Source organism: Venturia canescens, chromosome 11 (assembly GCF_019457755.1).
Source record: "Venturia canescens isolate UGA chromosome 11, ASM1945775v1, whole genome shotgun sequence".
NCBI classification, from domain to species: Eukaryota; Metazoa; Arthropoda; class Insecta; order Hymenoptera; family Ichneumonidae; genus Venturia; species Venturia canescens.
The window spans coordinates 9,086,584-9,114,223 of NC_057431.1; the positions used below are offsets into that span (position 1 = coordinate 9,086,584).

The 27,640-nt window shown below is 40.3% G+C and overlaps 5 protein-coding genes and 1 pseudogene across 6 annotated transcripts; 3 read left to right on the forward strand and 3 right to left on the reverse strand.

The window, feature by feature from the left end:
• The first annotated feature begins 1,038 nt into the window (after positions 1-1,038).
• Positions 1,039-2,924, forward strand: LOC122418063 (rhodopsin). The gene is made up of 3 exons (XM_043432072.1): positions 1,039-1,281; positions 1,911-2,244; positions 2,673-2,924. The coding sequence occupies exons 2-3, from the start codon at positions 1,918-1,920 to the stop codon at positions 2,922-2,924; spliced, it is 579 nt and encodes a 192-aa protein (XP_043288007.1). The 5' UTR covers positions 1,039-1,281; positions 1,911-1,917.
• Positions 2,925-3,037: 113 nt separating this feature from the next.
• Positions 3,038-4,738, forward strand: LOC122417732 (rhodopsin, long-wavelength-like; annotated as a pseudogene).
• LOC122418060 (rhodopsin, long-wavelength-like) lies at positions 4,680-8,701 on the reverse strand. 2 transcript variants are annotated; one of them, XM_043432067.1, is made up of 8 exons: positions 8,525-8,698; positions 8,071-8,285; positions 7,466-7,704; positions 7,065-7,278; positions 6,758-6,905; positions 6,555-6,665; positions 6,221-6,384; positions 4,680-6,068 (listed from the first exon to the last, which is right to left on the reverse strand). In XM_043432067.1, the coding sequence occupies exons 2-8, from the start codon at positions 8,280-8,282 to the stop codon at positions 5,951-5,953; spliced, it is 1,206 nt and encodes a 401-aa protein (XP_043288002.1). In that variant the 5' UTR covers positions 8,283-8,285; positions 8,525-8,698; the 3' UTR covers positions 4,680-5,950. The 2 variants fall into 2 exon arrangements, with proteins under 2 accessions (XP_043288002.1, XP_043288003.1); XM_043432068.1 differs by lacking the exons at positions 4,680-6,068; positions 6,221-6,384; positions 6,555-6,665; positions 6,758-6,905 and having other exon boundaries at positions 7,061-7,278; positions 8,525-8,701.
• Positions 8,702-9,261: 560 nt separating this feature from the next.
• Positions 9,262-11,776, reverse strand: LOC122418062 (COMM domain-containing protein 2). Its single transcript, XM_043432071.1, has 3 exons — positions 10,228-11,776; positions 10,051-10,128; positions 9,262-9,873 (listed from the first exon to the last, which is right to left on the reverse strand). The coding sequence occupies exons 1-3, from the start codon at positions 10,292-10,294 to the stop codon at positions 9,410-9,412; spliced, it is 609 nt and encodes a 202-aa protein (XP_043288006.1). The 5' UTR covers positions 10,295-11,776; the 3' UTR covers positions 9,262-9,409.
• Positions 11,777-11,873: 97 nt separating this feature from the next.
• LOC122418064 (UBA-like domain-containing protein 1) lies at positions 11,874-16,123 on the forward strand. Its single transcript, XM_043432073.1, has 4 exons — positions 11,874-12,264; positions 13,819-13,893; positions 14,239-14,332; positions 14,999-16,123. The coding sequence occupies exons 1-4, from the start codon at positions 12,157-12,159 to the stop codon at positions 15,151-15,153; spliced, it is 432 nt and encodes a 143-aa protein (XP_043288008.1). The 5' UTR covers positions 11,874-12,156; the 3' UTR covers positions 15,154-16,123.
• A 592-nt stretch (positions 16,124-16,715) lies between these two features.
• fab1 (fab1 kinase) lies at positions 16,716-27,639 on the reverse strand. The gene is made up of 15 exons (XM_043432064.1): positions 27,361-27,639; positions 26,507-26,748; positions 26,239-26,428; positions 25,882-26,122; positions 25,578-25,784; positions 25,290-25,504; positions 24,782-25,133; positions 24,123-24,483; positions 23,641-23,911; positions 23,182-23,472; positions 20,412-22,830; positions 19,172-19,776; positions 18,376-18,708; positions 17,994-18,155; positions 16,716-17,910 (listed from the first exon to the last, which is right to left on the reverse strand). The coding sequence occupies exons 1-15, from the start codon at positions 27,476-27,478 to the stop codon at positions 17,708-17,710; spliced, it is 6,210 nt and encodes a 2,069-aa protein (XP_043287999.1). The 5' UTR covers positions 27,479-27,639; the 3' UTR covers positions 16,716-17,707.
• Between the last annotated feature and the right edge of the window lies 1 nt (position 27,640).

Here is a 27,640-nt window from a genome sequence, read left to right on the forward strand (position 1 = left end):
TTTTAGACAAATGTCAACTTTCGGATAACTTTTTGGCACCCTTTTAAAAATTGCTACTATAGGGTAGGGAAGAAATCGAAAAATAAAAAAAATTCTTTGAAAATCAAAGAATTACGAGTTGGAAAACCCAACCAATTCGAAGGTCATTCGAATTTGAATAGATAAGACGATCATAATGAAATTCCAAATAAAAATAAAAAGTTGCTGTTACTTTTTCGGAGATTTCAACAGAATGAAAAAATTGAACTACTCCTTTTCAGCTCATTCGAGTATTTTCACTCAATACTCCCTAATAACTGACCGCTGGTATTCTTCAAATTCGAAATCCTAATAAAATAACACTCCGAAAAGACCCTTTTAATGAGCTTTTTCGCCATCGTCCTATTATTTCGTGCCAAATGAAAATATTTTGTTTCATTTTCCAAAATAGTGAAAAGAACCGTCGAGCATATTTCATCGAAAAAAAAGGAAGCGATAAAAAGTTTGAGGTTAAGAGAAATAGCTGCAAATTTGGAAAGTGAAAATTTTCTACACCGTTCGCCCGATCAAAAAATAAAAATGTCAGCCCACTTTTGCCATCGCCCTGCGCGGGCTGACAGAGCCTTTTTTAAATCGCTCAAGCTGTGTCAAAGAATTTCGATTTCGAAAATTCCAAGTGAGGTTAGGTGACCGATGTTTTGCTTAACCTTCGAAAGCTGAATGAAGTACGAATGACCTTCATATGTGCGAGAAGCTCTCCGAGGAGGAAAAAAATAGAAGGCAGACGAAAAAAAACGACAGAATAATCTGTTCGCTCCTCAACAGCAGTGTTGTGTGTCTTACAAGTTACGTGTGTACGGAAGAACGTTGAATTTGTAGGGTTTCGTTCGACGTTGAGAAAAAGCGATGTAAGTTTTGGTATAGACGTCAAGGTATTTCTCAAATCCTCGATAACTCAATAAACAACGTCTTAAGACTGTTTGGCGACTTAGAAACGAGGGCTACTGAAATATATAGTCGAAAGAAATGGAACGGGGCAGGGTACATATGGAGCCTGACTGACTGACAGGCCGTGCATATTTAAACGGTACTCCACGGTTGTAGCTCCGAGCTGCATCCAACAGAGGACCAAACCATCTTCCAACGTAGCGAACCTTTCCTCTTTTTTTTTGCAATTACAAACAAATAACAAACTTTTCGCGGTTCCACCCTCGTAACAATCGTAACGAATAATTTTCATATCAACGTACTTGGAATAGTTCGTTTATCAACGATTTTCTCCAAGTAGCGAGCTAACGAAAGGTAAGTTTTCTTTACTTCTTTATTGAACAAGGGAAAATCGTTTACTTTTGTCTCACCATTCAAATTCGATTAAAAATAGAAATTTTGAAAATTTTATATCCAAACTTTGGCTATCAATTTTTCATTAATCCTGGAGTTTTTTTTCTTCAATCAGACTGGATTCCATGAGAAGTTAACGTTTTTTAATTTGACATCTGAATTATTGTTTTTGATAAAAATATTCGTGGAAACTTCAATTTCGACAATTGAGTACTCAACGATTGACAAAAAATGAAGTTTTTTGAATGAATTCATCATCCGTTCGATCAGTGCTCGTCTTTTTTGGGTTCAAGTTTGAATATTTTTTTTTCGTCTTTCTCGCGATATTCTTAGTTACTCATCGAGCACATTGTCTTTTGTCTTTACTTCATTTTTTGATTTATTTTTTCTTTTATTTTTTAAAAGTTTTATTTATTTTTCATTTAAAAAAAATTATTTCATTTAAAAATTAAAATCAGTGGGCGTTGAAAGGAAAATGAAATTTTTGAAAGACAAAAAAGATTTTTTCAATTTTTGTTAAATTGGTTCCGTCAGTTTCTAAAAAATCGTAAATCAGTGCGAAAATCATGGTTCGATGCGGATCGTTGCAGCCTGAAGATGTCGATGTTGTCGGGACCGAGTTATGCGGCGTACGGTTACGCCTCCCAAGGAGGTTTCGGAAACCAAACCGTCGTCGACAAGGTGCCACCGGAGATGCTGCACCTGGTTGACGCTCATTGGTACCAATTCCCACCGATGAATCCCCTGTGGCACGGGATCCTTGGCTTTGTCATCGGTTGCTTGGGGATCGTATCCGTCATTGGAAACGGAATGGTCGTTTACATTTTCTCTTCGACCAAGAGCCTCCGCACCCCGAGCAATCTCCTTGTCATCAATCTTGCCTTTTCCGACTTCCTCATGATGTTCTGCATGTCGCCACCCATGGTATTTGTCAAATAATGTGCCCTTTGAGTGCACACATGGGTGATGTTGACCCCGGCTTAGCTTCTGGATGGAGCTCCGTTGAGTTTTCTCTGAGGACTCCGCATTAAAAAACTTTTGGAAGCTTGTCCGGTCGCTCCGTCGATGCAAAGAATTTCTCACATTCGGATGGAAGTCGAAGCAACACCCTTTGTATTCAGACCGAAAAATCCATGAAACGGTTTCTCGATGTCTGTTGCTTCGATGACCGGAAGAATGTCAAAAGTTCTGCCGGTAAAACATCCGAGTCCAAAAATCTTGATTCGACTCAAGGTACTTGGCCTCAGATCTGGTTCCCACTCAAGCTGCCATGTGTGCACACAAAGACTCAAAACTCAACGAAAATCCCTGACGAAGGAGCTTTCTCATGGAGATTTCGATGGTCCCATCAGGTGATCAACTGCTATTACGAGACCTGGGTATTCGGACCGTTGATGTGCGAAATCTACGCTATGTTAGGCTCCCTGTACGGATGTAGCTCCATCTGGACAATGACGATGATCGCCTTCGACAGATACAACGTAATCGTCAAAGGATTGGCTGGCAAGCCCTTGACCATCAACGGCTGCCTCCTTCGCATCCTCGGAATCTGGCTCTTCGCTCTTATCTGGACGGTTGCCCCCATGCTCGGATGGAACCGGTGAGGTTTTTTCCAAATCAGGGCATCGCTCGCTTCTCCTGTGACTTTTGTGACTCCCGTGGGACTTGCACCGATTCCTGAAAGCTTCAATATTTCAGATATGTACCAGAAGGCAACATGACGGCCTGCGGAACTGATTACCTCAACAAGGAGTGGCTCTCGCGCTCGTACATCTTGGTCTACAGCGTCTTCGTCTACTACATGCCCTTGTTCCTCATCATCTACAGCTACTACTTCATCATTGCTGCAGTATCCGCCCACGAAAGGGCGATGAGGGAACAGGCCAAGAAGATGAACGTCGCGTCCCTCCGATCCGCTGAGAACGCTAACACCAGCGCTGAGTGCAAACTGGCCAAGGTAAAAGGACAAATTTGCTTGAACGATTCCCCTCGACATGAGATTCCCTATCCGGTGGATCCTACAATGGGGCTTTTTCTCTTTTGATTGGGGGGAACCCCCTTGCATATGGGGAATCCTCGATCCCCCAACGATTCATTATTTGTCCAGGGCTAGAGGCCCGTCGAGGGGAACACTTTTCCCCTTCGACGGAGAAGTTGGACAGGGCGCCGGACAAGGGGAAGTTCCTCAATCCACGGAGAAGCTCCCTTGCGCAAATGTTCCCAATTCCTTCAACCACGGGTTCATCCCCCGTGTGAAGGGTCTCGTTCCACCGATAAGAGAAACGAGAAAATCATGAATATTTTGATCTCAGGTCGCTCTGATGACGATCTCCCTCTGGTTCATGGCCTGGACTCCCTACTTGGTAATCAACTACGCCGGAGTCTTCGAAACCGCGAAGATCAGCCCACTTTTCACGATCTGGGGCTCCCTCTTCGCCAAGGCCAACGCCGTTTACAATCCAATTGTCTACGGAATCAGGTGATTTAGAGGATTTAACACAAATTTTTCGAAAATTTGATCATGCGAGGCTTTTTATTCACTCGAGAATTGAAATTTCCGTTAAAAATTATGCAAATTCGTCTCGCCCCCACAATCTTTCATCTCGAGAGAATATCGACAGTCAGGAAATCAATAAGGTTTAATTCTGTTGAGCAGCCATCCGAAATACCGAGCCGCCCTCTTCGCGAGATTCCCATCCCTGGCCTGCGGTGGTGGCGAGCCGTCGCACGCGGGTGACGCGACCTCGACCGTTTCAGGCGTGACGACTGTCACCGACAACGAGAAATCCGCAGCTTAAGCAACACCTCGAAGCGGAACGAGGAATTTTCCGGAGCAGAAATACCGTCGGGGTTGTTAAAAAAGTTCAAAGCGAGCTGAACGTCGACGACAGGGCGCCAGCTAACGAGACTGAAAAATGAGAAAAATTGTAAATATACAAAAAACTGGGGGAACAAGATCGAAGAACCTCTGCTCGGTATTTCTGTTTCATAAACCTCGTCGAACCATCCGAAGATCAAAGTGCAAGAAAAAACATCGAGGTCCAGGGTGCTCGTTGAAGTTCCGAGGACGAACGGAAAAACGTTGAAACATTGATTCGTCGATTGCCCGATTTTCGAGGGTTTGTCTATCGTCGGGTTTACGACTCGTTCAAGCACCACTAAATCGAGTCGTTAATCACCTCCTCGTTATAGACCAAATTCCAAAATCGTCGCAATTCTCGATTAAATCCTCGCCGGAACGTCGTTCCAAGCTAAACAGGCTAAAACGATGCTCCACCCAAATTCTCCATCGCGAGGAAATCATTGCCGCGAAGCGATTGACAAAACGAAATTTCGCTGCTTCACCATTTTCGCGACGATAATGTTGTATCTGAATTTTAATTTTGTAACATTAAATAAATTCTACAGGCAACTCAAACGATTTTTCCTATTTTTTATCCTCCGCAATACCTAATTTATCATAATCGTAACAATACTTTATTAATAACAATAAAAATTATTTATATTTCGTTATTAATTAATAATAATTATTAATAATTAATATTAATTATTATATCTATAATAATTAATAATTTCATACTTCAGGTTGCTGTTCGACCCCCACCAACTTTGTTAATTGTTCATTTTTGTTCATTTTTCCATTTGTTCATTTTTGCGCCTGATTTTCAGGCTTGCTCCAGGCTTGCTGAAAAAAAATGGCCCTCGCAACTTCGGAGGGCGATAATTCAAAAACTAATCATCCGACAGCACCTGGATTTTTTACAGAGCAAGTATTTATCAATACCTACACGATCGTGCAAAAAAGAAGATACAACTTCAAAGATGGTGTTGATAGAATTTTTTTGAAAAAACGCTATTTTTCGTTTTTCTGTTTTTTTTTTTTTTTTTCAATTTTTCAAGTTCATTATTGATCGATCAGGTCGTTCCAGAGCTCATTCTCTTCGCATTTTTGTTCTCTATACTTCGTTTTTTGGTTGCTTCTTCGTAGCTCTATTGGTTTTTGTTTTATTGACGGAAAACCAAGAAAGTGCATTTTTTTCACTAATTTGTTAATGAACAAATAATAAATTACGAATCTCGTGTTCAAAATTATAAACTCAACAACCGGGGACCGTTCTGCGTGGGATATAATGGCACTCGCGGTTATCGGATAATACTTTTGTCAAATATAAACCCTTCTTTTTCTGGCCTATAATAAGAGCGTTGAAAAAATTCTTTCACGACGTATTTTTATCTTTTTTTTTTAGTTTTTATTGCACAACACACCGAATGAAAATTTATCGAAAGAAATCGAATGAAAAACTAATTTCCAATTCTCGGTATTTATTTTGAGAGTTTTATCCTTTTGTCGAAAAATTTAAACTTTTTTTTTATTCTCAAAGCAATCACAACTTGGTTGTTTTTTTTTCTTTTCGATTAATTCGATTAAAATCGATACGAAATAACACAAATATTTGTATTCATCGATTTTTCTTTCTTTTGTTTTTCAAAATTGATTGAATTTTAGGTTTTGTTTGTTTCTTCATTCCCATCCCATATTGAAAGATTTTTTTGTTTTGTTTTCGTCGAGAACAAATGAACAATGTACCTGGATGATAAAAATTCATAATTCGGCAAACGTGTGGATCAATCAGGCTTCGGCTGCTGGTGCCGCTGCACCGCCGGCTGGAGCTGCAGGCTTATTTTCATCTGCTCCGATAAGCAAACAAGGAAATTTGGCGTGCAAAGCTGCTCGATATTTTGGATGGCTACAAATAATAAATGATTGGAAGATGAATGGTTTTGAAATTTGCAGTGAATCTGGAGAAAAATTTGAATGAAGCAGCGGCAGGAGTCAAAATGACCCAGTTTAAGAAAACTAGCTTGATTTTCAATGAAAAATATAAAAATTGAGACCAACCTGACTGCGTACACGATCGGATTGTAACAAGCGTTTGTTTTGGCACACAACGATCCCCAAATTGTGAAAAGTGGACTAATTTTGCCTCCAAAAATTCCAGTGTAATTGATCACCAAATAAGGAGTCCAGGCGGCGAACCAGAGAGAAATTGTTGTTATTGCCACCTGTCAACAGATTTTCAGTTTACCATTGGAGTTGGTAGTCCATCGAGACCTCTCGAAAGGTCACAGTTTTTCAATGAATCGAAGATGCCTCGGTCAGAATTATTTGAAATAAGATTTTGAATTCTTTCAAAATTCATCAATCATTCTTATGATTTTTGGTATGAATTAACCTTGGCGAGTTTGACTTCAGCGCTTTCTCCTTCCTGTTCACCGCTCCTGAGGGACGCAACGTTCATTTTTTTTGCCTGATCTCTCATCGCTTTCTCATGAGCAGCGACAGTCTGCGAATTGAAGAAAAAAATTGATGCGGCGCTCAAGATTTTTATAATAGCCACGGTTCAGTCGAGTTTGAAAATGTTCTTCGATTACTCACAGCAACGATGAACCAGTAGGAATAAATAATTGTGAACAACGGCGTGTAATAGACGAAAATGGAATAAACGAGAATGTAGGAGCGCGATAACCACGCTTGGTTGAAATAATCGGTGCCACACGACGTCATATTTCCTTCCGGAACGTATCTGAAAACATGTTGAATTACAATGAATTTTTTTCTCCTATAAAAAGAAGAGAATATATGAAAAATAAAAAAAATGTCAAAGTTTTGTAAATTTTGAATAATAACAGATAACAGAATAGTGAAACGTTAGTAAACCTAAAATGTAATTATCTGTGCTCACCGATTCCACCCTACCATAGGAAATATCGTCCACACAAGAGAGTGTAACCAAATGATCAATATTTTAAGAATTGCGAGGTTGATGGTCAGCGGTCTGCCATTCATGCCTTTAACAATGACGTTATAACGATCATAGGCGATCATTGTCATCGTCCAGATCGATGCACCACCGCACAATGAACCAATCATTGCATAAATGTCGCACATGAGAGGACCTGGGACAAGGTGAAATTTTTTTTTCCATCAAATGAAGAAAAAAACAGGATTTTTCTTATCAAGATCCTCAGAAACTTTCCCAAATTCTGAGTAAAATTGAGCAGCGCACGCCAAAAAATTTCTTTTTGCCACTTTTTTTACTTCAACTATTAAACGATAATGAATTTTTAATGAAATTTCACTGACCAAGCACCCATGTCTCGAACCAGCAATTTATCACCATCGGCGGTGACATCATTATCATCATAAGAAAATCCGAAAATGCTAGATTCACCACGAGCAGATTACTAGGCGTTCGGAGACTTGGTGTTACCAGGAAAATATAAACGACCATTCCGTTACCAGTCCATCCCAGAATTCCTATCACTATCATCACCAGACCAAGAATTTTGTGCCAAATTGGATCCATCGGTGGGTACTGATACCTAATTTAAAAATTCATTATTTAAGAATAAAAATTTTCTTTTAAAATTTCCATCGAACTTTCCTCGCTTCTTAGATCAAGCAGAACTTTTGTCTTTACAATTTCTGCTTTTTCTTTGACCGTGAACTTATCGACAAAACGTTTTGCAGTGTACAAATAAATATCTGAGATTCTGGAAAAATTTTAAGCATTTTTTTCAATTGACCATCCTCCAAGATTAGAATCGTGAAATTTCAAAAACTTGATATAATCAGGACATTTGGAACGTGCACGAAAGGAATTAATGCATTGAAAGTATTTGCAACCTTAGGATAACATTGCAATTTAACAATAAATGGAAGAAAAAGTTTAATTCAACGAGACTGACCAGTAGGGATCGATGAGATGCAGCATTTCTTCAGGGACTTTGTCAACGACTGTCTGATTCGAGAATCGCATAAACTGTTGAGCAAACTTGGGTCCGATGGTAACCAGAGTGTCTGTGAGAACGTTGCTCATCGGAGAGGTCAGAGCAGTGCCTGGATTCAGAGCAGCGACTACAGCTTCCGTCACAGTGGGTTCGAACGAAGATGCCATCATAATCTGCAATGTTAATTAATCGCTCATTCAAGACTCACTAATTGTTGCGACAACTTAATTTGTTTTTTCATTTTTATTCAACTGTCACTTTGTTATTGAAACTGTAACAATAATTTTTCGTTGATGGAAACTACAATTTTTATTGGAACTGCACCAAAATTCACAGTCACGAAAACAGCTGAGTAACTGATAAAACGAAAATGAAATAGTTGAAAAAAATGTCCAGTGACAAAATTACGCACTTTCTGGTGGCACAGCAACGAGATTAATCGATCGATGAAAAAAATTGAGTTGACAACTTTTCAGTGAATTAAATAGCAACAAAAATGAAATTCGACTAGGAGGAAGCCTGGAATTTGCGGTTTTGCAGACATGAATCCTTCGGGTACTGGCTCCGGGACAGCACGTCCCTCAAAGCCTGAGCAACTCTTTTATATCCATCGTCGAATGTCGTGTTTAATAAAAATTCAAATAATTTGAATGCCAATGAGAATAGTGAGGGTAAAAGGGGAGAGAAATCTTCAATCCAATATATTCTGATGGAACGAAATTTGTCAAGGCTCGAGCATGCGTTACGTAGAATATTCGTCGATGGCTCACTGCTCACGACGATTCTCTGACAAATCTCATTAAACATTTGACGATTTATTAGCATATCGGCTTGAGATTCGGAAACCATAAAGTCAGTGCGACTTATTCTGTTTGATTTTATTCTATATTCGATTCTCTCGACCTTGATCATGAATTTGAGTGTTTCCGTTTGTTCCCAACCTCTGAGAATCATCAAAATATTCCACAAGAAAATGATCATTTGAAATCCATTTGCATGAAAGATTTTTCATTTTCTGCAGAGCAGAATGAAGCTCAAAATCATTTTCGACCCTTCGACCTCGAATCCTCACGAATTTTGAGGTCACTCTTCTAACAGATTATCTAAAAAAAATACAAAATGGTAATAACTCGCGACCGTAGCCAAAAATTTTCTTGATCTCTCACTGTTTATTCAAACTTATCAAAACTCGTAGAAAATATGAATTCATTCTTAGCAATTACTGTTACTTAAACATTGATAACAAAGACAATTATTTGCACACTTTTTAAAGTAGAAAAATCGTAGAGAAAAACTATCACTTGATGCTGCGTTTGATGCTACGCGCATGTTGGCTCTGAGAATCTGCGATGGCGCTCTCCAATTCCTGGCTCAACCTCAGCAGATTCGATGGATCGCTCTGCAAAGCGACGTGCTTAATGTCGTCAGAGTTCTCTCCAGTTTTGAGCATCAAGTCGATCACAAAAATTGGAGATAATTGATTGAGGAGCGAACGAGATGCGAGCTGAACTTGAAATCTCCATTCCAAGTTGTGATATCGGGGCAATTGCAAGCCAATTTTTGACAGGGCTGAATCTATTTTCAATCTCTCAGTTTCGTACAGTTTTAGTAAAATCGTTTCTCTCTCCTCTTGGAAACCAAGAGAGTTTATCAATTTAGTGAATTGATCCTCAGCTAATTTTTGCTTGCTCGACTCTAGCAGTAAATTGATCAAACCTTCCGTCAAACTTCTTATGATTTCTGGCTCCACCTGAAGTTTTTCTGAAAGCATCAATTCGGCATCACTCGGCATTTTGAAAACTTATTGTCTACTCTGATGAATTACTTTGTTTATTGTTATCAAGAACAGAATTTGATAGTTTGTTTTTACAGATATTTTCAGACCAAGGAATCTCACGATTTTTCAATAATGAAAATATTTCGAAGTAATATTCTTACGTGCAGCGGCAGCATAAAGCTTCAAATTTGGCCCTTTTTGCAGATAATCGATGGCCAGTTTGCAGAAATCCTGCAAAACTAAATAGAAAAACATAAAATTTCGATTAAATCGAAACTCTGAACGTCGTTATTTTTCAATGAAAATAAATTATTGTAAAAAAAAGTTTAATTTCGAACCTTGGGGAGTCTGTTCTGCCAGAAACAAGAGATGTTTTTTGTGATCGCTATTCAAATTTGGTAGCATGATGGTTAATCCTTAAATTTCCGTAGATACAAAACTAGTGTCTCCCATTAACAATGAAATCAATTGATAACGAAAAAAAATGAATAAAAAAAATGGAACTGTGGTAAAAAAACAAAACACTATTGATTTGTTATTTTTGAGGTTATGTCTATGTTTTGACGTTTAACACGTCAAGTTGGGAAAAGTGATTAAAATTCGTCACGATTCTTGTGTTGTAGAACGGTTGAAAAAATTATCTCCCTGAGATTAGTTTGAATCGCAATTTCGGCAACAGTCAAAATCCCGGAACAACACAAGTCAAAATAGTAATTGTAGAGAAATTTCTCGCAGATCATAATGCACAAGCCGAAAAAACGAAAATAATCATCGCGGACGTTCTGGAAGAAAACTTCAGCAAAAATTCCGCGAGGAGCGTTGCGATCCGAGTGTTGGTGTGTATGCGAAAGAGCCGGGCACGCGGTCAACAATCCAGCGAGTATCAAAAACATCAATATTTACACGTCGTGACCTCTCGCTCGGGTGAAGGGGTGGGGGGAGGGACGTGGTATGTTAGGTGGATTCGTAGAAAACAACAAAATGAAAAATCAACTTTCATTGAATTCCGTCTTCCATTGATAGACTAAAAATAAACAAAGTTGATGAAAAGTGTTGTGAAAAAGTTGTCAACATTGTATTGATCGGGGCTTCGTAAATAAGTAAAAATATAAAAGGAGAAAAAGGAATAAGGAAGTGGGGTTTGCGGGGAGGGGGAGGAGTGGGCAAAGCGGGAGGGAAAGAAACGTTTCTATTCGTCCGTTCGAAGCACGCACACAAAGGGGAAAAACACAGAAGAGCAGTAGCAGTAGAACACACAGAGAGCACTCATACATGAGCACGAAACGCCGAATATCTCGTAACTGTTCGTAACGGCTTGGTGTCTCGAGGTTCCGTGACGTCATAACTCTCAAATATACACACAAGCATACATAGAAAAATCGCACATAGACAGGGGCGCACGCGTAGTTCCGCGCGTTGTAAATTTCGTAGAGTGTGCGGTTCCGTGAAAAAACACCCGTCCCCGTGTGCTTTTTTGTGTCGTCAATAAAAGTACAAAGCTAATGTAAAAAAAAGCGTAAAATTAAAAGCGAAAACGTGTCGACCGAAATCGGACAATTCATTGAAGACGAATGAATGATTGGAAAACTTGGTGCTTCGCAAGTTAAATCGAAGAAAAACAAAGAAATTGCGAGAGTGTGAGTGCGCGAGCGTGTCTGTGTGTTTATACGGACGGCCATGAGCGTGTAGAACTCGTTATTGTCGATTGCGCGTGACACGGAAATTTTCGTCGAGCGAAAGACCAGCGGAAAAGAAAACAAAGGAAAAGTGAGGATTCGTAGAAAAAATAACGAGAAATTGAGCGACAAAAGGAGGCTTTTCGCCTTGCTCGTTTAAATTGCGATATAAATAGTGCTGGGCGGCAAGGGGAAGGGAGGGAAGAGGGTGGGGGTCACAAGTGTAAAGCCGCGCTGTTGTTGACTGCCAATCCGAAGGGTTTTTCTCTCGCGCGGCGCTGCTGCTTCCCGTGTTTTTCCCAGTCCCCCGTGTGTGTGCGTGTCTGTGCACATGTATTTTCGTACGTGTTACGATTACGAAAGTTAAATAAACAAATTTACATCGCTTATGTACATATGGCTGTAAAAAACTGTCGCTTCTACAAGCCAAATTTACCGCGATAGAGTTCCCCTTAATCACATTCTCTACGAATCCCGTGCGAATCGCTACGAGAGTGTTTCTAAACAGCAACAACACAACACGGAATAAACAACTACAATATATTCCTTTCTGTGTGTAAGAGTCGGAAAGAGGGAGAGAGACATAGGAAAATGGACGCCCTGCGGGAGCAGGTGATGATCAATCAGTTCGTTCTCGCTGCAGGTTGCGCCAGAGAACAAGCCAAACAGTTGCTGCAGTCCGCACACTGGCAATTCGAGGTAATCATGTCGATAAACAAATCACAACAGACTCACACATTCTTACCAAATACTTGTTACCTCCACATGCGCACGTGAACACGAATGTTGCGCGTGTGCGTGCATGGATTTCGTGTGAATTTATATACACACGGTTTATGCGCGTATGTTCTGAAATATTTGCAACCACGATTTTTCGGTTTTTCATTTCGCACGTTTCGTTTGAATTTTTTTCACTTTTCAAAATAATTTCAGATTCGAATGTTTTTAAATGTTTTTTCATGATTTGTGAATTTTTTTCTGAATTTTTGTCTTCAAGTCATTTACAGTTGGTTTCATCATTTTTTTTTTACGAAATTTTTTTTACACTTTTCGTGATTGTTTTTTCATGATTTGTCAAAATTTTTCTGAATCGTGTTGAAATTTTTCTTAAATCTTCACGACTAAATTCCCGTCAAAAAAAAATTTTGCACTCGTGATTTTTGTATCGCTGATAGCGTCGAAACCGTTCGAAATAGAGCAAAAGTCGATAGGACCGATATTGTAGGGCTTCAAATTTCCTACTAAAAAGCTTCCGACCAAATTTTTTTATCCCCAGTACTTTAGCGCTGGGAGGTCGAACAAAGTAATTCGCTTCATCTCGAAGTACTCGAGTGGCTCTCGCACCGAAAATACCAAAAATACAGTCAAGCTGACATCAGGAACTTTTTTGTGAGAAATTTCACCCCGTAGAAAATCGGTTCTGTAGTCTTTCTCTCTATTTCCTATAGTTTCGACTGTAGAAGCGTTCGAAGCAACGAAAGGTTCCAAACTTTCGTAATTACTCTTGAGGAATGAGTCCGATCGAGAAACGTTATTTGACCCTTCTTCTTGGAATTTTGTCTTTAAACTTCCCATTGTGGCGACACGACGTCGCCGGACACCTTGTACATGTGTTTTCACTACATTTAAATATTTAGACGCGTACAAACGTTCCTTGTTTTTGCAACAAATAAAATTCGTATTTTCGTTGCTTATTTTCGCAACGTTCCTTCCCACGTGTGCATCCAAAAAGAGTTGTTTATCCTTAAAAATTTAACAAAACCACTGCAGAATTGTCTTGTATTTTCCTCAACTTGTAATTAAACATCGAACGAAATGAAAACTGACGCGAGCGTCAATTTGACTAAATTTTTGTCCTCGACGTCGTTTTAGTCTCCATTAAACCAATTTTTTTATGACGACTCGACGAAATCAACGGTTTTTCAAAGTCATAGCCCCGCGATTAATTGAGAAATACAAGCTTCCTGTTATTGTCATTGCTTTTGGAACTTCGAGTAGTTCGCAAAGTTGCCGCTAGGCGGCGAGCGCCCCCGGCGCCCCCGGTTTCGCGACACTCGTTTCATAACATTTGTTTTTGTTTTCGATTCGAATCGATCGCTTCGATTTTCTATATCGAATTTTCGATATTTTCGTCCAATTTTCCGTTATGTCGAGGTTCAAATTTCCGTGCACAAACAATTCTTCTAACTACCACAATGTCCAAGCAAATTTCTGTTTCGTTACGATTTTTCGACATTTTCTTTTCCTTTTCAGACCGCCCTGAGCATATTTTTCCAAGAAGCGGCCATTCCTTCTTGCACACAAGGACCCGGCGCACATTTCGGACAGGTTAGTAAAGACAAATGCGAAACTCAAATGACAGCGAAATTTGAAAAAAAATTTTAAATAAAGACAAAAACATTGACGATCGAGAACCACTGGCTCTCGGCACAGAGATTCGAAGACAAAGTGAAAGAAAGGTTAGAACACGCGGCGCGAGTGGGTTACTATTCTGGTAGTTGTGTCGCGTGGCATTCCGATAAGCGATGTGCCAAATCCCCTAGTGTTTCAAGACCTGAAGAAAATCGCACGAATTTTCTATTTTCACAACTGTCTATTTTCGCTAGTCTATTCAACGAGTCTCGTCTATAAAATAATCGGCTTTTGTTTGGGTTTGTTTGTTTTTTTCCGCAGATAACGCCATGCAACACGCCGGCGACGCCGCCCAATTTCCCGGACGCCCTGTTGGCTTTTTCCAAAATGTCTGCCGGAGATAAAACTCCTTCCGGTAAATGAAAAAAAGTATTGAAAATATGAAAAACTCGATAAAAATCAGGAAGAAGCTTTGACGATGGAGTTACAGAAATTTTATTAGAAGATGGAAAAATTGAATAAATTTCTTCCATGTCACCCCGATTTTGATCGAAATTTTGAATTGACAGAAGGAACTAAACTTTGAAATAACCTGGAGTTGGAAAAATGGCGAAGAGCGGAAAAAAAAATGTTGAAAATTTCACATTTTTTCACTCGAAGTTGATTTTCTGGAGACTGTAAAGTCTAAAAATCATTTACGAGTGAAGCAAAAAGCTTTGTGAACGATGAAAATCAGGAAGAAACTTTGACAACTGAATCGAGTTAAAGAAATTTCATTGAAATATAAAAAAAAAACAATTTTTAACGTCACCAAAGTTCTGATTTTGAAAAATATACTTCATTTGTCAGGCTGAAATTTTGTAATCAAAAAATTCTGTAAAAACCTTTTAAAAAACCTAGAAAAATTGAAATTTTTTTTTTTTTTCTTCTAATGTCATCCGAGTTCTGATTTTGAACGAAATATTTAATTTGACAGGCCAAAATTTCGTAATGATAAAATCCTGTAAAAACTTTGAAAAAATCTACATAAATGGCAAAAGAAATGTTGAAAAATAATTAATTACGAAATTTCGAATTTCAGGCATGTCACCGAGTCAAAATGGCCAACAGCAAACATCGCCACCGATGATGCAGCAGCAACAGGCGCACAGATCGCGATGTAGCAGCGTATCGAGTGGAAATCAGCCGCAAAATCCGACCCAGCAGCAGTTCGGGATCGGGGAGCTTCAAAGATAAAACGTGGAAGCTCTGGATTCTTTAATAATATCCGGTTTCGCGTACACGGGGAGGCAGGGGGGGGGGGGTGGAGATTTTTCGAGTAAAGCGAAAACGGCTTATTGAAAAACTCGATAAAGGTGAAAAGAGTCGAAGGAAATTTGGCCCGAGACTCTGAAGGCAATTTTTCGACGAGCTTCCGGTTTCCCCTGGTCGTTAACAGCGAGGATACCCCGCGGTCAATGTACGACCGAGAAACTTCGAAAATGTCAAAAAACAAAATGAAGGAAGGATCAGCTACGAGCTGAAGTTCGAGTTAAGGCTCAAACTAAAAAAAGACGATAATCGATCCGATATTCGACGCCTCGATATTTTCGGGCCCTGGGACTCTAGTTCCTAAAAAAAATAAAACAATAAATTGTGCTGTCTCTCCCCATGAAAAATTCTGTGGGGAAACACAATAAAAAATCCACGTATATATGAATATATTAAATAAACACAATAATTATGCTGAAATGAATAAAAATATAGCGCGAAGCAGCAGAGGCGTCTATCTGAGAATAAGAAAGTACAAGAATTTTAACGAAAGACAATTAGAAAAATATCATTAGTTATATAAAAACGAATATTATTGCAAAAAGTTCAAGTTTCAAACGTTCACATTGTTTTTTTTTTTCCTATTTTTTTCTCTTTTCCTCTCTCCCTCCGAGGGATTCGTTTTTTGCAACAGTACGAAGGGGCTCCAGGTCCGGTGTGCGAATCATCAGATTACGATTCTCGGACAATAAATCAGAAATGAAAAAGATTCGCGATAAATATTCAATTATTTTGTATACTCGTTCAAATTTTCTCAATCTCTCTCTCGACCTCGACGACTTAATTATCCTCGATTTTTGTCCTAAACGGAGTGTGCGTGTGCGTTTAGTCATTAACCGAAAGCGAGTCAACGTCCGTCGAGGTTTTTTTTTCTTTTTTTTTTTTTAGAATAGATCAAGAAAGGCGGCGACGAAAATGAGAGGAAAAAAAACAACTTAAAAATCACACGATTACTATTAATGTGTACGGATTTTTGTAGATATTAATGTAAAACTTTGTTCGCGCCGACTGTTTGTTTTTTTTTGCTTCTGTGTAAATACGATCGAGCAGCAAGATTCATTTTTTTCCCTTTCGCCACAGAAATATTTAGAATTGCTAATTTTTTTCGTAATCTGCTATTTTTCTGCTCTTCTACGAATCTTTAAAAAAAATTCTTTATTGTCGTAGGCTATTTACTCGTGCGAGTTATTTGTTATTATTCTAAGAATATTACTTTTAAAGCAACCGTTTTTTTCTACTATGTATAAATAAATAACGTTTATGTACATAATTATGAAAAATCGACAACAATAAGAACACAATTGTCTTAATAAATCCTTGATAATGGTGCTTTCATAGAAATTTCCATGGTAATTGCGTTTTTTTTACTCTATTCTGTCTACGAGAAAAAATTCTACTGTGCTCGAGACTTTTTCGTGCTTGTCGATGACTGATAAGGCCAGAATTCACATTCGTGTATTGAGCTACAGGGAAATGCAAAAATTCCATCGATTTTCTTATGAAAACAAATTTTTTTGCCCCCCCAAACTCGAAATTGTGACAAGGCAAAATATTTTGAAAAAATTTTAGTTTTTTCATTATCGCACGTTGGAAAGTTTTCATGTCTAAGGGAAAACCATCGACCTCGTCGTGGAGTTAACACTCTAAAAAACCGTTTCCAGTCTCAATTTTTGGTCTTTTTGGTGTCACAATTTTCGAAAATGTCAAATTTAAATCATCGAACGAAAATAAATTTTCAAGTTTCTACAGTAGAACGGTCCGGATGGGAAAAAATTAGAAAAATAGATTTTTTCAACACAAATTTTGCTACACTCTCACTCAAGTTTGAAAATTCAGAAAATATTCAATGTTTTTTTAAAATAAACGTTGAAAAAAAACTTTCTGATTGTTTGCTGGGTACAAACTCAAGCAAACGTTCAAAATCGGTGTCTCGTACGAAAAAAAATGGAAAAATTTAACAAATTATTTTGAAAATACACGTTTTTCTTTACGAATATTATCACAATATTATTATTATCATTATTATGTAACGACTATATAAATAATGTATATGTACATAATTATGAAAGAAATTGTTGTAAATAAATAATTGGTAATGTTGCTTTCGTATAGAAACCGTTGCTCTATGAGAAATCGATGCATCCTGCTGTCAATACTTTTCTTTCGAGTGCTCCCTCCCTCGTCAGTCATCGCGATTTATTTGTTCAAATAAATCAGATTTCAGACTATGAAAAATTCTGAATTTTTGGGAGTTTAGGAATGTCGAAAGAAAAAATTGGCAGGCCTGTGGAAAAACTTGAAAAAATTCAAACGAAGTTTCGTTTCAGTGAATTGGCAATCTCATGGTGAAATAATTTGTGCTTCGTTATGCAAGGGAATGTGCAGATTGGAAATTGCAATTTGTTTGAACGATTCGACCCCTGTCATTTGACAATGACATTTGAAGAAGAAACATCGAGGAGTCGCGGTGTCCATTGACTCAGAGAGTCGACTCGACGCTTCGACCCAAACAAGTCCAACGATCTGGCACTGGCAGAAAATACAAATCCATCGCTGCTATGAAACGAGCTCGATATTCTTCCGGGGAGACGATCGTCGGTAATTTTCCTTGGCCTCCCAATATTCCGGACTTTTTAACCATCGTTTCCAACTTCTTGTCCCAAGTAAAAGTTCGTATGTAATCTGAGAGAAAAAAAACACAAAAATTTGCCATTTTCGATTTCTTCGAAATGACGTCGTTTGACTTTTGTCGAAAACCCACTCACCGATGACACCGAGCACGAGTTGATTCGAATTCGGCTCGAGACCCACCAGCAGTGAATAATCCATCACGGAATTGTCAGCCAGGAATTTCGTGTCCTGCTCGATGGCTTTGTTCAAAACAGCTTTCGAATGTGATTTTATGTACAGCGGGGAATCACAGCTCACTGGAAAAAAATGAAGAAATGAAAAACAAATTCAAAGAATCGATAAAAAAAAAGTTTTTTTAAACACCGCGAAACTTTTGAAACGTTGAAAAAATATTGATTTTTTTTTCAACTTCTGAATGAATAAAACAATTTTAATTAATGAAACGAGCCGAAAATAAATTCGAGCAAAATCGAAGAATTTCAACACAAAAATCTGTCAAAATCGACAAAATCTTACTGTTCAATAAATTCTCATCAAGGAGCACGAGCTCTCCTTCCGAATCAGCTTCCTCGGGGTTGACCAAGCGATTTCGAACGGATCCTTTCAAGTCAAATTTATCGGTGATCGTACGACCGTAGAACAAATTTTCCATAACCAAAACGCTCGTTCTCAGAGCAGCGTTCGTCGTGTTATTTTTGAAGGAGACTCGGTACACACCAACGATTTTGCCGAGGAGGGTTGGCTGCTTTGTACGCTGACATTTTTCCATGTAAGCGAAATAATTTGGTGCGAAATCCAAAAATATTTGGAGCTCCAATCGCGACAGTTCTTTCAGGATGAATCGATCGTCTGTGAATGAACGAGAATAAAATTTATTCCAAAATACTGAAAATATAAATTCGTCAAAATCGAGAATGTTGAAGATTTTGCAACTTTCTGACGAAAACTTCGCTTCATCTCTTCTAATAATCCTCGATTTTCTAATTACAGTTTCGGTCTCCCTGGACACGAAATCTTAAGAAATAAAAAATTTTATCTCCCCAATTTTCTGAAAATTCAATAAATACTCAAAAAATTCGTCAAACTTTTAATCTCCGGATCGAACCTCCAAAATTCAATCGCTCTTGTCATTTTTTTCCTGCACTTTAAAAGAGATTTAAAAAAATCGAGAATTTCAATTATAAATAACCGATCGAGATTTGCAAGTTTTTTTCTTAAAATTTCAAAAACTGTTTCCTCAAAAAAATGTCGATCGAGCATTTTTTTTTTAATTTCTGAGAAAACAGTGTTCTCATAAACTAAAAGGAGTGACCTCGAGTTTTGCAGAAAGCGCTGCCACTTTTTCCGCCCCTGGCAGCCCATTGGACGCTGCGGCAGAGGCTCCTGGTGAAGCCTTCTTCGCCGCAGGGCAGGACGTTTTCCCTGAGGGCAGCGAATTGTGCAGCAAAATAAATTCTGCAGTAAAAGTTTGTAGTGGAATCGTGGAATTGAACTTCGATGTAAGTTTGTTGTTTGATGATGGATTTTTTGTCGGGATCTTCGATTTCGGAGTTGGCTGAAGGGGCGTTGTTGACAGAGCTGGATTCGCCGGATACGATGCTTTTCTCAGTCGCTTCCAGGGGGCTCGCCGGACTCGGAGAATTTCCTCGAAGAAATGAGAGCACCAAAGGCCTCTTGAAGTCTCCCGAGCCCGGGATCGGCTGCTGCTGCGAGGTCGCTTGGGTCGGTGGATCCGGCCCGAAGTTCTCACGATTTTCAGGCAATTTTCTACGGTTCAACGGACTCGAATTGACTTCCGGAACGCCTCGGCTCGACGGCACTATTTCGGCGAGCGCGTGCTTGTAATCGTGCGAATCCAATGCGTAAGCGATTATCGAGGAAGGCTCGGACTCGTAGACTACCATTGGAACGACGGATCTGAAAAATTTTGAAAAATTTTACTCAAAATGATCGTCGAAAAGATTTTTTTTTTTCATTTACTTCAAAATTTTCTTCAAAGTTATTTAAAAACGAGCTTTTGGAATTAAATTTCTTTCTGAATCCAGAAAGTTTTAAGCCGATTTCAAAATTATCAAAAAAAGGACCAAAAAGTTTGATGAAATATTATAAAAGATTGAATATAAAAAACTTTTTGTTCATTTCCCACAGCAAACGGTGAATTTTCGAAAAATTGTGACTTCCCAAACCGGATCGAGGCGGTCGTAAGAGCCATAAATTTGTTCGTATCGAAAAATGAAACTCGAAATAATAATGAAAAACATTTGTTTTTTCAAATTTTCTTATAAACTCAGTTGAATTAAAAATCAAACTTTCACGAATGAAATGTATTTTTAAATCCATAAAGTTCCAAGCGAAATCCAAGATGATGGAAAAAAAGGGCGCAAAAGTTTGCAAGTTCGTCGAGAAGTTGAAAAAAAATGAATTTTTAAAGTTTTCGTTAATTCGCCACAGGAAAAGTTGAATTTCGAAAAGCGCTGCCTTACAAACAGCATTTTGCGATTAATTGAAATGCGAGAAAAAAAGATTTTGAAAAGCAAGGGGAAAAAAATTACCCAAGAGGGAGGGAGTGATGTTCCGAGGGCGGCAGGGGGTTGGCGATGGAATGAGCGTTTCCGGCTGAAGGTAAAAGTTGTTCGAGGATGGTTTTTTTCTTTTTTTTCCTATCGGGTGCAACGTCCTCAGCGGTGAGTGGGAAAACGTCCGAGTGAGATCGTTGGTGGTGAAATTTGGGTGGGGATTCTTGCACGACGAGGATGTCGTCGGGGTTGGGGTTGTGGTTAGCTTCGTTGAGTTCGTTGTCGGAGCTGTCGAGGTTGTCGCAGCAGGTGACGAGGTCGGTGTGAGCCTGGACGGCGTCGACGGCGTTGTAGTCGGCGGAAATGGGGCTGAGGTCCTCCAGCTGGGACTCGGAAGCAGTGTCCTCGGTGATGTAGCCATCGGCGTCGAAGATGGCGTTGTTGGAGCCTCCGGAGGTGACGCTCCTCTCGGCGAAGCGTTTCGTCCTTTCCTCCCTCTTCTTGAGAGCTGCAGTTGCCCCGGAAGCGATGCTGCTCGTCATCATCTCCTGGATCCTCGAGTTCCAGGTGTTGACGGCTTCGCAGATGAGCCTCTTCGAAATGACGATTCCGTCCTCGATGCGGAACATGAGAAACTGGACTTGTTTCTCGGCGTTTTTCCCAGCGAATTTTTTGTTCTCGAGAGTCGGCGAGGTGATTTTCAACTGAATTTCTTCGATTTTGTTTTTCAGATACTGCTGCTCCTTGGCGAGTTGTTGTTTCGTGGAGTTGAGACCCTCCGGCTCGGGTTGAACGCTGTTCAGCTTGTCTCTGATCGATGAAAATACTTCGTCGCCCTTGAGGGCGAGACTCTTGACTTCCTCGATGACGTTGGCGTGCTGCTTCGCGTCGTAGCGGCCGCGGACGACTGCCGGGGGGAGGGAGATTTCCCACTGGCTGATTTTGGCGTAGCGGAAGACCGCGAGCATGCTTTTCTTCGTGAAGTATTGGGAGTGCTCGTGATGGAGGGAGTGGCGACACTCGTTGCCGCGTTTAGTGTAAATACCCGCGTGGAAACGGAGCTCGAGGTACTTGGCGAAGGAGAGGGACCACGTGTCCGAGGACATCGGGACGACGGGGGAGACGCTCTGGCAGCGATTGCATTTGCTCCACATAAAAATATCCTCCGAGTTTTCCTGGCGGAAGGGCTGAGTCGTGAGGGCGTTGAGGGTGATGTGGAGACAGGCGTCCTCGTGGGCGAAGCGCCGAGCGTGCTGGGCGATCTCCGCTCTGCAGGACTGAGCCGGGCACTTGTATTGGTTCGTGAGACAATAGCGCTCGAGAAAAGCCCCGAGGGCGATGTCGTTTCGTCCGTAGAGGTCCATGTTGACGACCCAGGGGTTGACGCAGAAGACCGGAGCGTCGGTACGAGCGTGGGAAAAACTGCAGAAGAAAACCGAGAGCCGCTGGTGATTCTCGGGCTCCAGGCAGTCCGAGCTCGTTTTTCGAGGCTTCTGGACGCTCGCGGACGCTTCTTTCGGCTCCGTATCGACGGGCTCGCGAATCACGGACTCCTGGGGATAGAGACGACTGCCGCAAGCGCGGAAGTTCGCGAGCAGAGACTGCACCGAGCGGTTCTCGATGGGGGAAGTCAATTTCGCTTTGACGAATGGGTGCTCTGGCTTTAGTCTGAGTTCTCGCTCCGCCGGGGCACGGGAGGACTCCGAGGACGATGCGAGGCCTCTGGAGCCTTCGGGTTTGTCCAAAAAGTGCGAGGAAAAGTAAATTTCGTTGGGGAAATATTGACGCAGCGCGCAATTCCTACCGGGCAACGTCTCCAGGTAAGGAATCGTGAACTTCAAGTACGGCGAGTAACTCAGGATCGCGTCGTCCAGGGCTTTTTTGAATTTGTTTGACAAGGGCATTTCCGCGACGCTCAAAATCGCCGAAGAGTTTTTATCCTGGCCCTCCGCACTCTCGGCATCACTGAATTCGTTGAGAATCTTTTCCATTCGATCCTCGTCGGTTTCCTCCCGAAGATACTGGTGCAGAGGGTCGCTCAGGTCGCTCACGGACTCCCCGTGCGCACGCTTCTCCTCGGAAACCATTTTTTCAACGCTCTTCCACTTTGCTTCCGAATTCTCGGATACTGAACGTTTCAGCTCAGGATTTTGAGGCTTTTCCGATTCGCAGCCCGAGCCCGAAGAGCTCTCCGAGTTCTTGCTACTTTCCCGATCGTTCGTCTCCTCCAAAGTCGACTTTGGCCGCGCTTTGAACAACTTCAAAGTGTCGTAAGGGTCGCTGTCCTCGTCCAAGATCCCCGACACTCTTTTGAACGTCTCAACTGTCATCGAACAGTCCCCCGATCCATTCTCGTCACCTCGGACCACGCTCATCGACTTTTTCACCACGATATTCGTCTCCGAAACCTTTCCTGGCGGAGAATCGTCGAATATACTTCGGGGCTCTTCGATTCCTGGAAAATCACACTCGTTAGAAAATTATTACGCCAAAAAATCATTTTGAACGCGTTAAAATTCGTTCGAGTCCGAGTTTTTAGTTTTTTCATCACTCTTTTTCCCTCGAATAGCCGAAAAATTTGTTTAGAAAACTTCATTTCAATTGTAAACACGAATTTCGCAAGTTCCAATAACTAAGTACGATTTGATTTGAGTATTTTTCAGTTCTTTTCAAAGGTTTTAAGGTCTTCGGGCGAAGAATCGAGTTTCCCCGCTGCTCGGTGCTCGTGTATTCAAAAAATTTCATTTTTTACGTCCACCCTAACGAAATTACGTTTCGGAACGTTAACGAAATGATTTTTAGTCACCGCGCGATTTTCCAGGCAAATTTTTCGCCTCCTCATCGATTGTAGCGGCCTGAGGAGCCCTGCCGCTGGCACTCTCGTCCAGAAACGAATCGTCGGATTGCAAAGGAGGCCTGGCGAATTCATCCATCAGAAAAGATTTTTCCAAACGCCACGAGTACGCAGCGAATATCATAGTCGAAGTTACGTTTTTGACTCTTTTCAACTCGGCTTGGGAACCACCTCGTAAAAGAATCGTCGCTCCCAAGTGGGCGTTGGGACAGCCCTCGAAATACATGAGCGTCTTTGGTCGATCTGGAAATGAATTTGAATGTAGAGCCTTTGACAGTGGAACGGAAAGTGCAAAAATTTTGAATCCATACAAAAATTTCGAGTTCGAAAAAAAAAAGCTGTTGCAATAAATTCTGAATAGAAAAAAGAAGAAAATTCAAAACTTGTTCTGCCCTAAAATTGATTTCTCACTCGTCTCGGTAGGAAAATTGCGGAGATAAAATTTCTTGCAAGTGCCAAGTTTGTAACGCGTCGTGAGATGACCGTCAACGGTGTTGACGATCGTGCCTCCGGTGCATCGAGCGACTCTCTCGAGAACGCTCAGTTTTACATTGAGAACGAGTGTAACGCCGCATTCTCGGAACCGATCTTGAGCTAGGCGAGAAACCGATCGATGAACGAGGACGACGTCCGGTCCCAGGGCGGTTATTCTCGCGACGGTGTTTCCCAGATGTTCGTTTTCCTGGGAAAAAAATCATCGAAAAGTTCCAATTAACATTTTCCTCGATTTTCCAATTGACGAATTCTCAATAAACTACAAATTTTATGCTCGTTCGCCATAAAAATTGAATTTCCCTATGAATTTACCACGAAAATCATAATTCGAGTTTATAACATCGAAATTTCTAGTGAGAAGTAAAATCTTTGAGTTTTTGCAATCTCGAAAAAAATACCGCAAGCATGACAGGCTCGAGGCTCAGAAGTTTGCCCTCTCCTCGTTGATACATAAGGCCACATTGCAGAAGTAAAATTTTGGGATGAGCCATCATCGCGTCCATGCCACGATGAGCAACGTTTTTACTGCAAACAACACCAGAAACGATTTCACAATCGTTTTTACTCGCTCCCGGTGATTTCTTTATTTGAACGTATTGTCGAATGTCCATGTCCTCGGCATCGTGATGCAAGTCCGGTCTGACTTGGTCGATTATTTGGTGAGCTAACGATATTATTGGCTCTGTCCAATTGTCCGATAATCCTTCGCGCTTCAATAATTGTCTTATCAACGAATGCTCGTGTTTTTTGTACGCAGCTCTGTGGAGAAACATTTTTTCATCAATTTCGTTCAAGGGGAAATAAATTATCGATGATTCAGACGTAAAAATTATTTTTCAATATTTATTCATTCACAAATTTATTGTTTATCAATACTTCGAACCTGGAACACTCGAATCTTTGGCTTAATCGAGGAACAAAATGAAAAAATTAAATTTTCAAGAACTTTACATTTGGCACTTCAAAATGTGTACGAAAATACATTTTTTGAGTGTATTAAGGGGGTGAAATGTAGATTCGATGGATTGAAATTGTTTGAAAAAACACTAAAACTTACGTGAGCGAATTGTAGCAGCTGAATTCTTCGTTGGCTGTCGAAAGATTTTTAGCCTTGTGCCAACTGTTACGTTCGTTTAATTTTTGTACTTGTAAAGTGTCGCTGAGCAGCTCATCGGAAACGCCGGATTCGCAGTTGTGGGATGATTTAACGTCAGTAACTTCCTTTTGCTCGATCGTGCCGTCCGTTGTGCTGCTTTCAGTCATTATGCTCGCTAAATCTTCACTGGTTGGACGTTTCAACGTCGCTGTTGATGCCTCCACATTCAAATCCAGGTAAAAACTCGAACTCGACGATGGCAAGCGACCCACTGCTCCGGGAAAAATCGGCTGCTTCGTGTCGCTCTCCGAATCTGTGTTTTTTATTTTTCATTGCAATGTTTTCTCATTTCATTCATTTTTCAAACGATTTTTCTAGTTTATTTCATTCATTGACTGACTCTAAGGGAAAAAAATGATTGCAAAATCCATTGAAAATTTGTTATTTTGCTTCCTTTCTGTGTACAAACCAGTGGTCGAATCATGCTGCGGTATATTGGTAACCCAAGCCGGTTCCTGAGAATCGCAATGCGATCGATTTTCGTCGGACAACTCAAGACTTTGCATGAGCGACAAGTTAGCAGGTTTGAAGAGTCCGGCACCATCACCGAAGGATTCTTCGGACTGGACCGATTCGATGAAACCTGCTTCCAGAAGAGCCTGAGCGATAGCGATTGCCTGAGCTCTGAAACAATCGATTTTCTAGTCTTTTGTCTCGAAAATTCAATGAAATAAAAAAATAAGAAAATTGGGTTTACCGAGTGGCAGTTTTGTTGTGCGCAACCAACCAATTGACCAGCTCGTTGCCGATGAAACAATTGTAATAACTTTTCAATCTGACTCGATGAGTTTGGAGCTGAATCGCTCGACTCGAACGAAATAATTCTTCGTAAATCATTCTCAAAGGTGCTGAATTTTTAAGAATGAGGGAGCGACCTTGAGTCCCGAGATAACTGCTAGAAGATCTGTCAAAAACATCCGAGACGAAAATCATTTTCGATCATTTTTCATCCTCCAAGTTCCTCAACTACTTTCATTCGATAAAAAGTCGTGGGAACAAACCTTCCCAGAGCATATTTCTCCTCCATGTAACCAACGCTGGCTTTCCGATAGGCTCGGGTTTCGTCATCGAGAGGATCGTCGCTGGTTCTCCGCTGCCTTTGGGGCTGAGAATCAGTTGCATATTTTGTTCGTAAATCTTCTGGCAGCACTTGAAGATCAGCGGAAAGAACATTGTTCATGTCCGAAGATTGTAAATAGGAAAATGCGACTTTACGACAATACGTGCAAGCACGTAAATCGCCTGGAAAATTGAATAAGATGGATTTTCCATTATTTTTGACAGATTGAGAAGACTTTTGTAGCTTTGAGGCTTTTTTCAAATTTCTCGTCTATTTTTTTCCCTCCAACGTCACTTACCAATGCAGCCCATAGTTTTCCCAGGAATTTCATCCGAACAGCATTTCCAACAGAAAATTTGTCCGCAAACTCGACAGTGGTGACGTCTGCGAAAAGTGGTGAAACGTTCCCCGCACTCGTAACACTGTTTTGCGACGCTGTCCGGCATCCAGTAACTTCGTAGTTGGGAATCTTTGTAAGATTTGAGATTCTGACAGGATGTGAAAAAAATAATTGAGCAAGGTAAAAACGCTCCGAGCGAAATATTGAATTTTTAATACAAACTCACCCCGCTTCTCAGAGCTACAATATTGCTGATGCGTTTCAGAACATTTGGCAAACTTCTTCCCTCAGAAGCATCCAAGGAGTAATTGACGGAGCCTGGACTTTCTTCTTCGGTCGTCGATTCGTCATCTTTATCCTTCTCATCGGTTTCGTTCCAGGATTCGGAATCTCCCATAGGACTTCCTTCCTCATTGTTTGAATGAGTCTTAGACGGCGGGAGTGTCGAAGCACTTTCGATGGAACTACCTGCGAGAACTCGAATTGCTTGGTCATTTCAAAATATACTGCGGATTCTTGATATTTCATCAAATTTTTAATGATGCAAACTTCTTGCCAGAATTTTCCGTTTCCTCAACTTCAATATATCGTGATTTAAATTTCTATTTTCCTATATTTTTCTAAATGTGAATCTTATCAGATGGTTTTGATATCGAATTTCCAATTTTTTGACTTTCGGTTCGAAATCAATGCTTAAGCTTGGCATTCGGTATAAGTGATCTCTCCATACATACACATGTGCACTTAAATTTATTCTTTAAACTTTCGTGAGTAAAATTCAATTTTTCACCATCTTTTCACAAAAGATTATTGTTGGGGTATTGTTAAGTCTTGATTTTCCACTTTATGTTTTTAAAGACACATTCCATATTGAGGTTAAGCACTTGAACAATTTCATCTCCCTCTACTCGCAATCATTGATAATTGTTCAAGAGAATATGATGTGGGAGCACTAAGCGAGACCACGGAAACGGACCAAAAATATACAGTTTCTGTCAACGGGATTTCGCAAATTTTTAGAACACAATAAATGATCGAGGGACGAGCTCGAAAAGATAAAAAACCAGAGATCCCACTCACTTCTTCCGAATCCGAATAATTTTGAGAACAAGGAGGCGACTACGGGCTGGCTACTTTCGACAGGGCTGAGGGGAGCAAACTCTGTCAGTTTCGTAGGAGAATTCATATTCTTGTTCATGTTTAATCCAACCCCCTTTTTTATAAACTAATCTGTCACCATAATATGATTTTTATGTACACTATTTTGAAAAATTCGATCTCATTATTGTCATTGTCAAAAAAAATCATTCGCGAATGTCACTCGTACGTCAATTCCTAAACGCGACTGCCAAATTGTCGT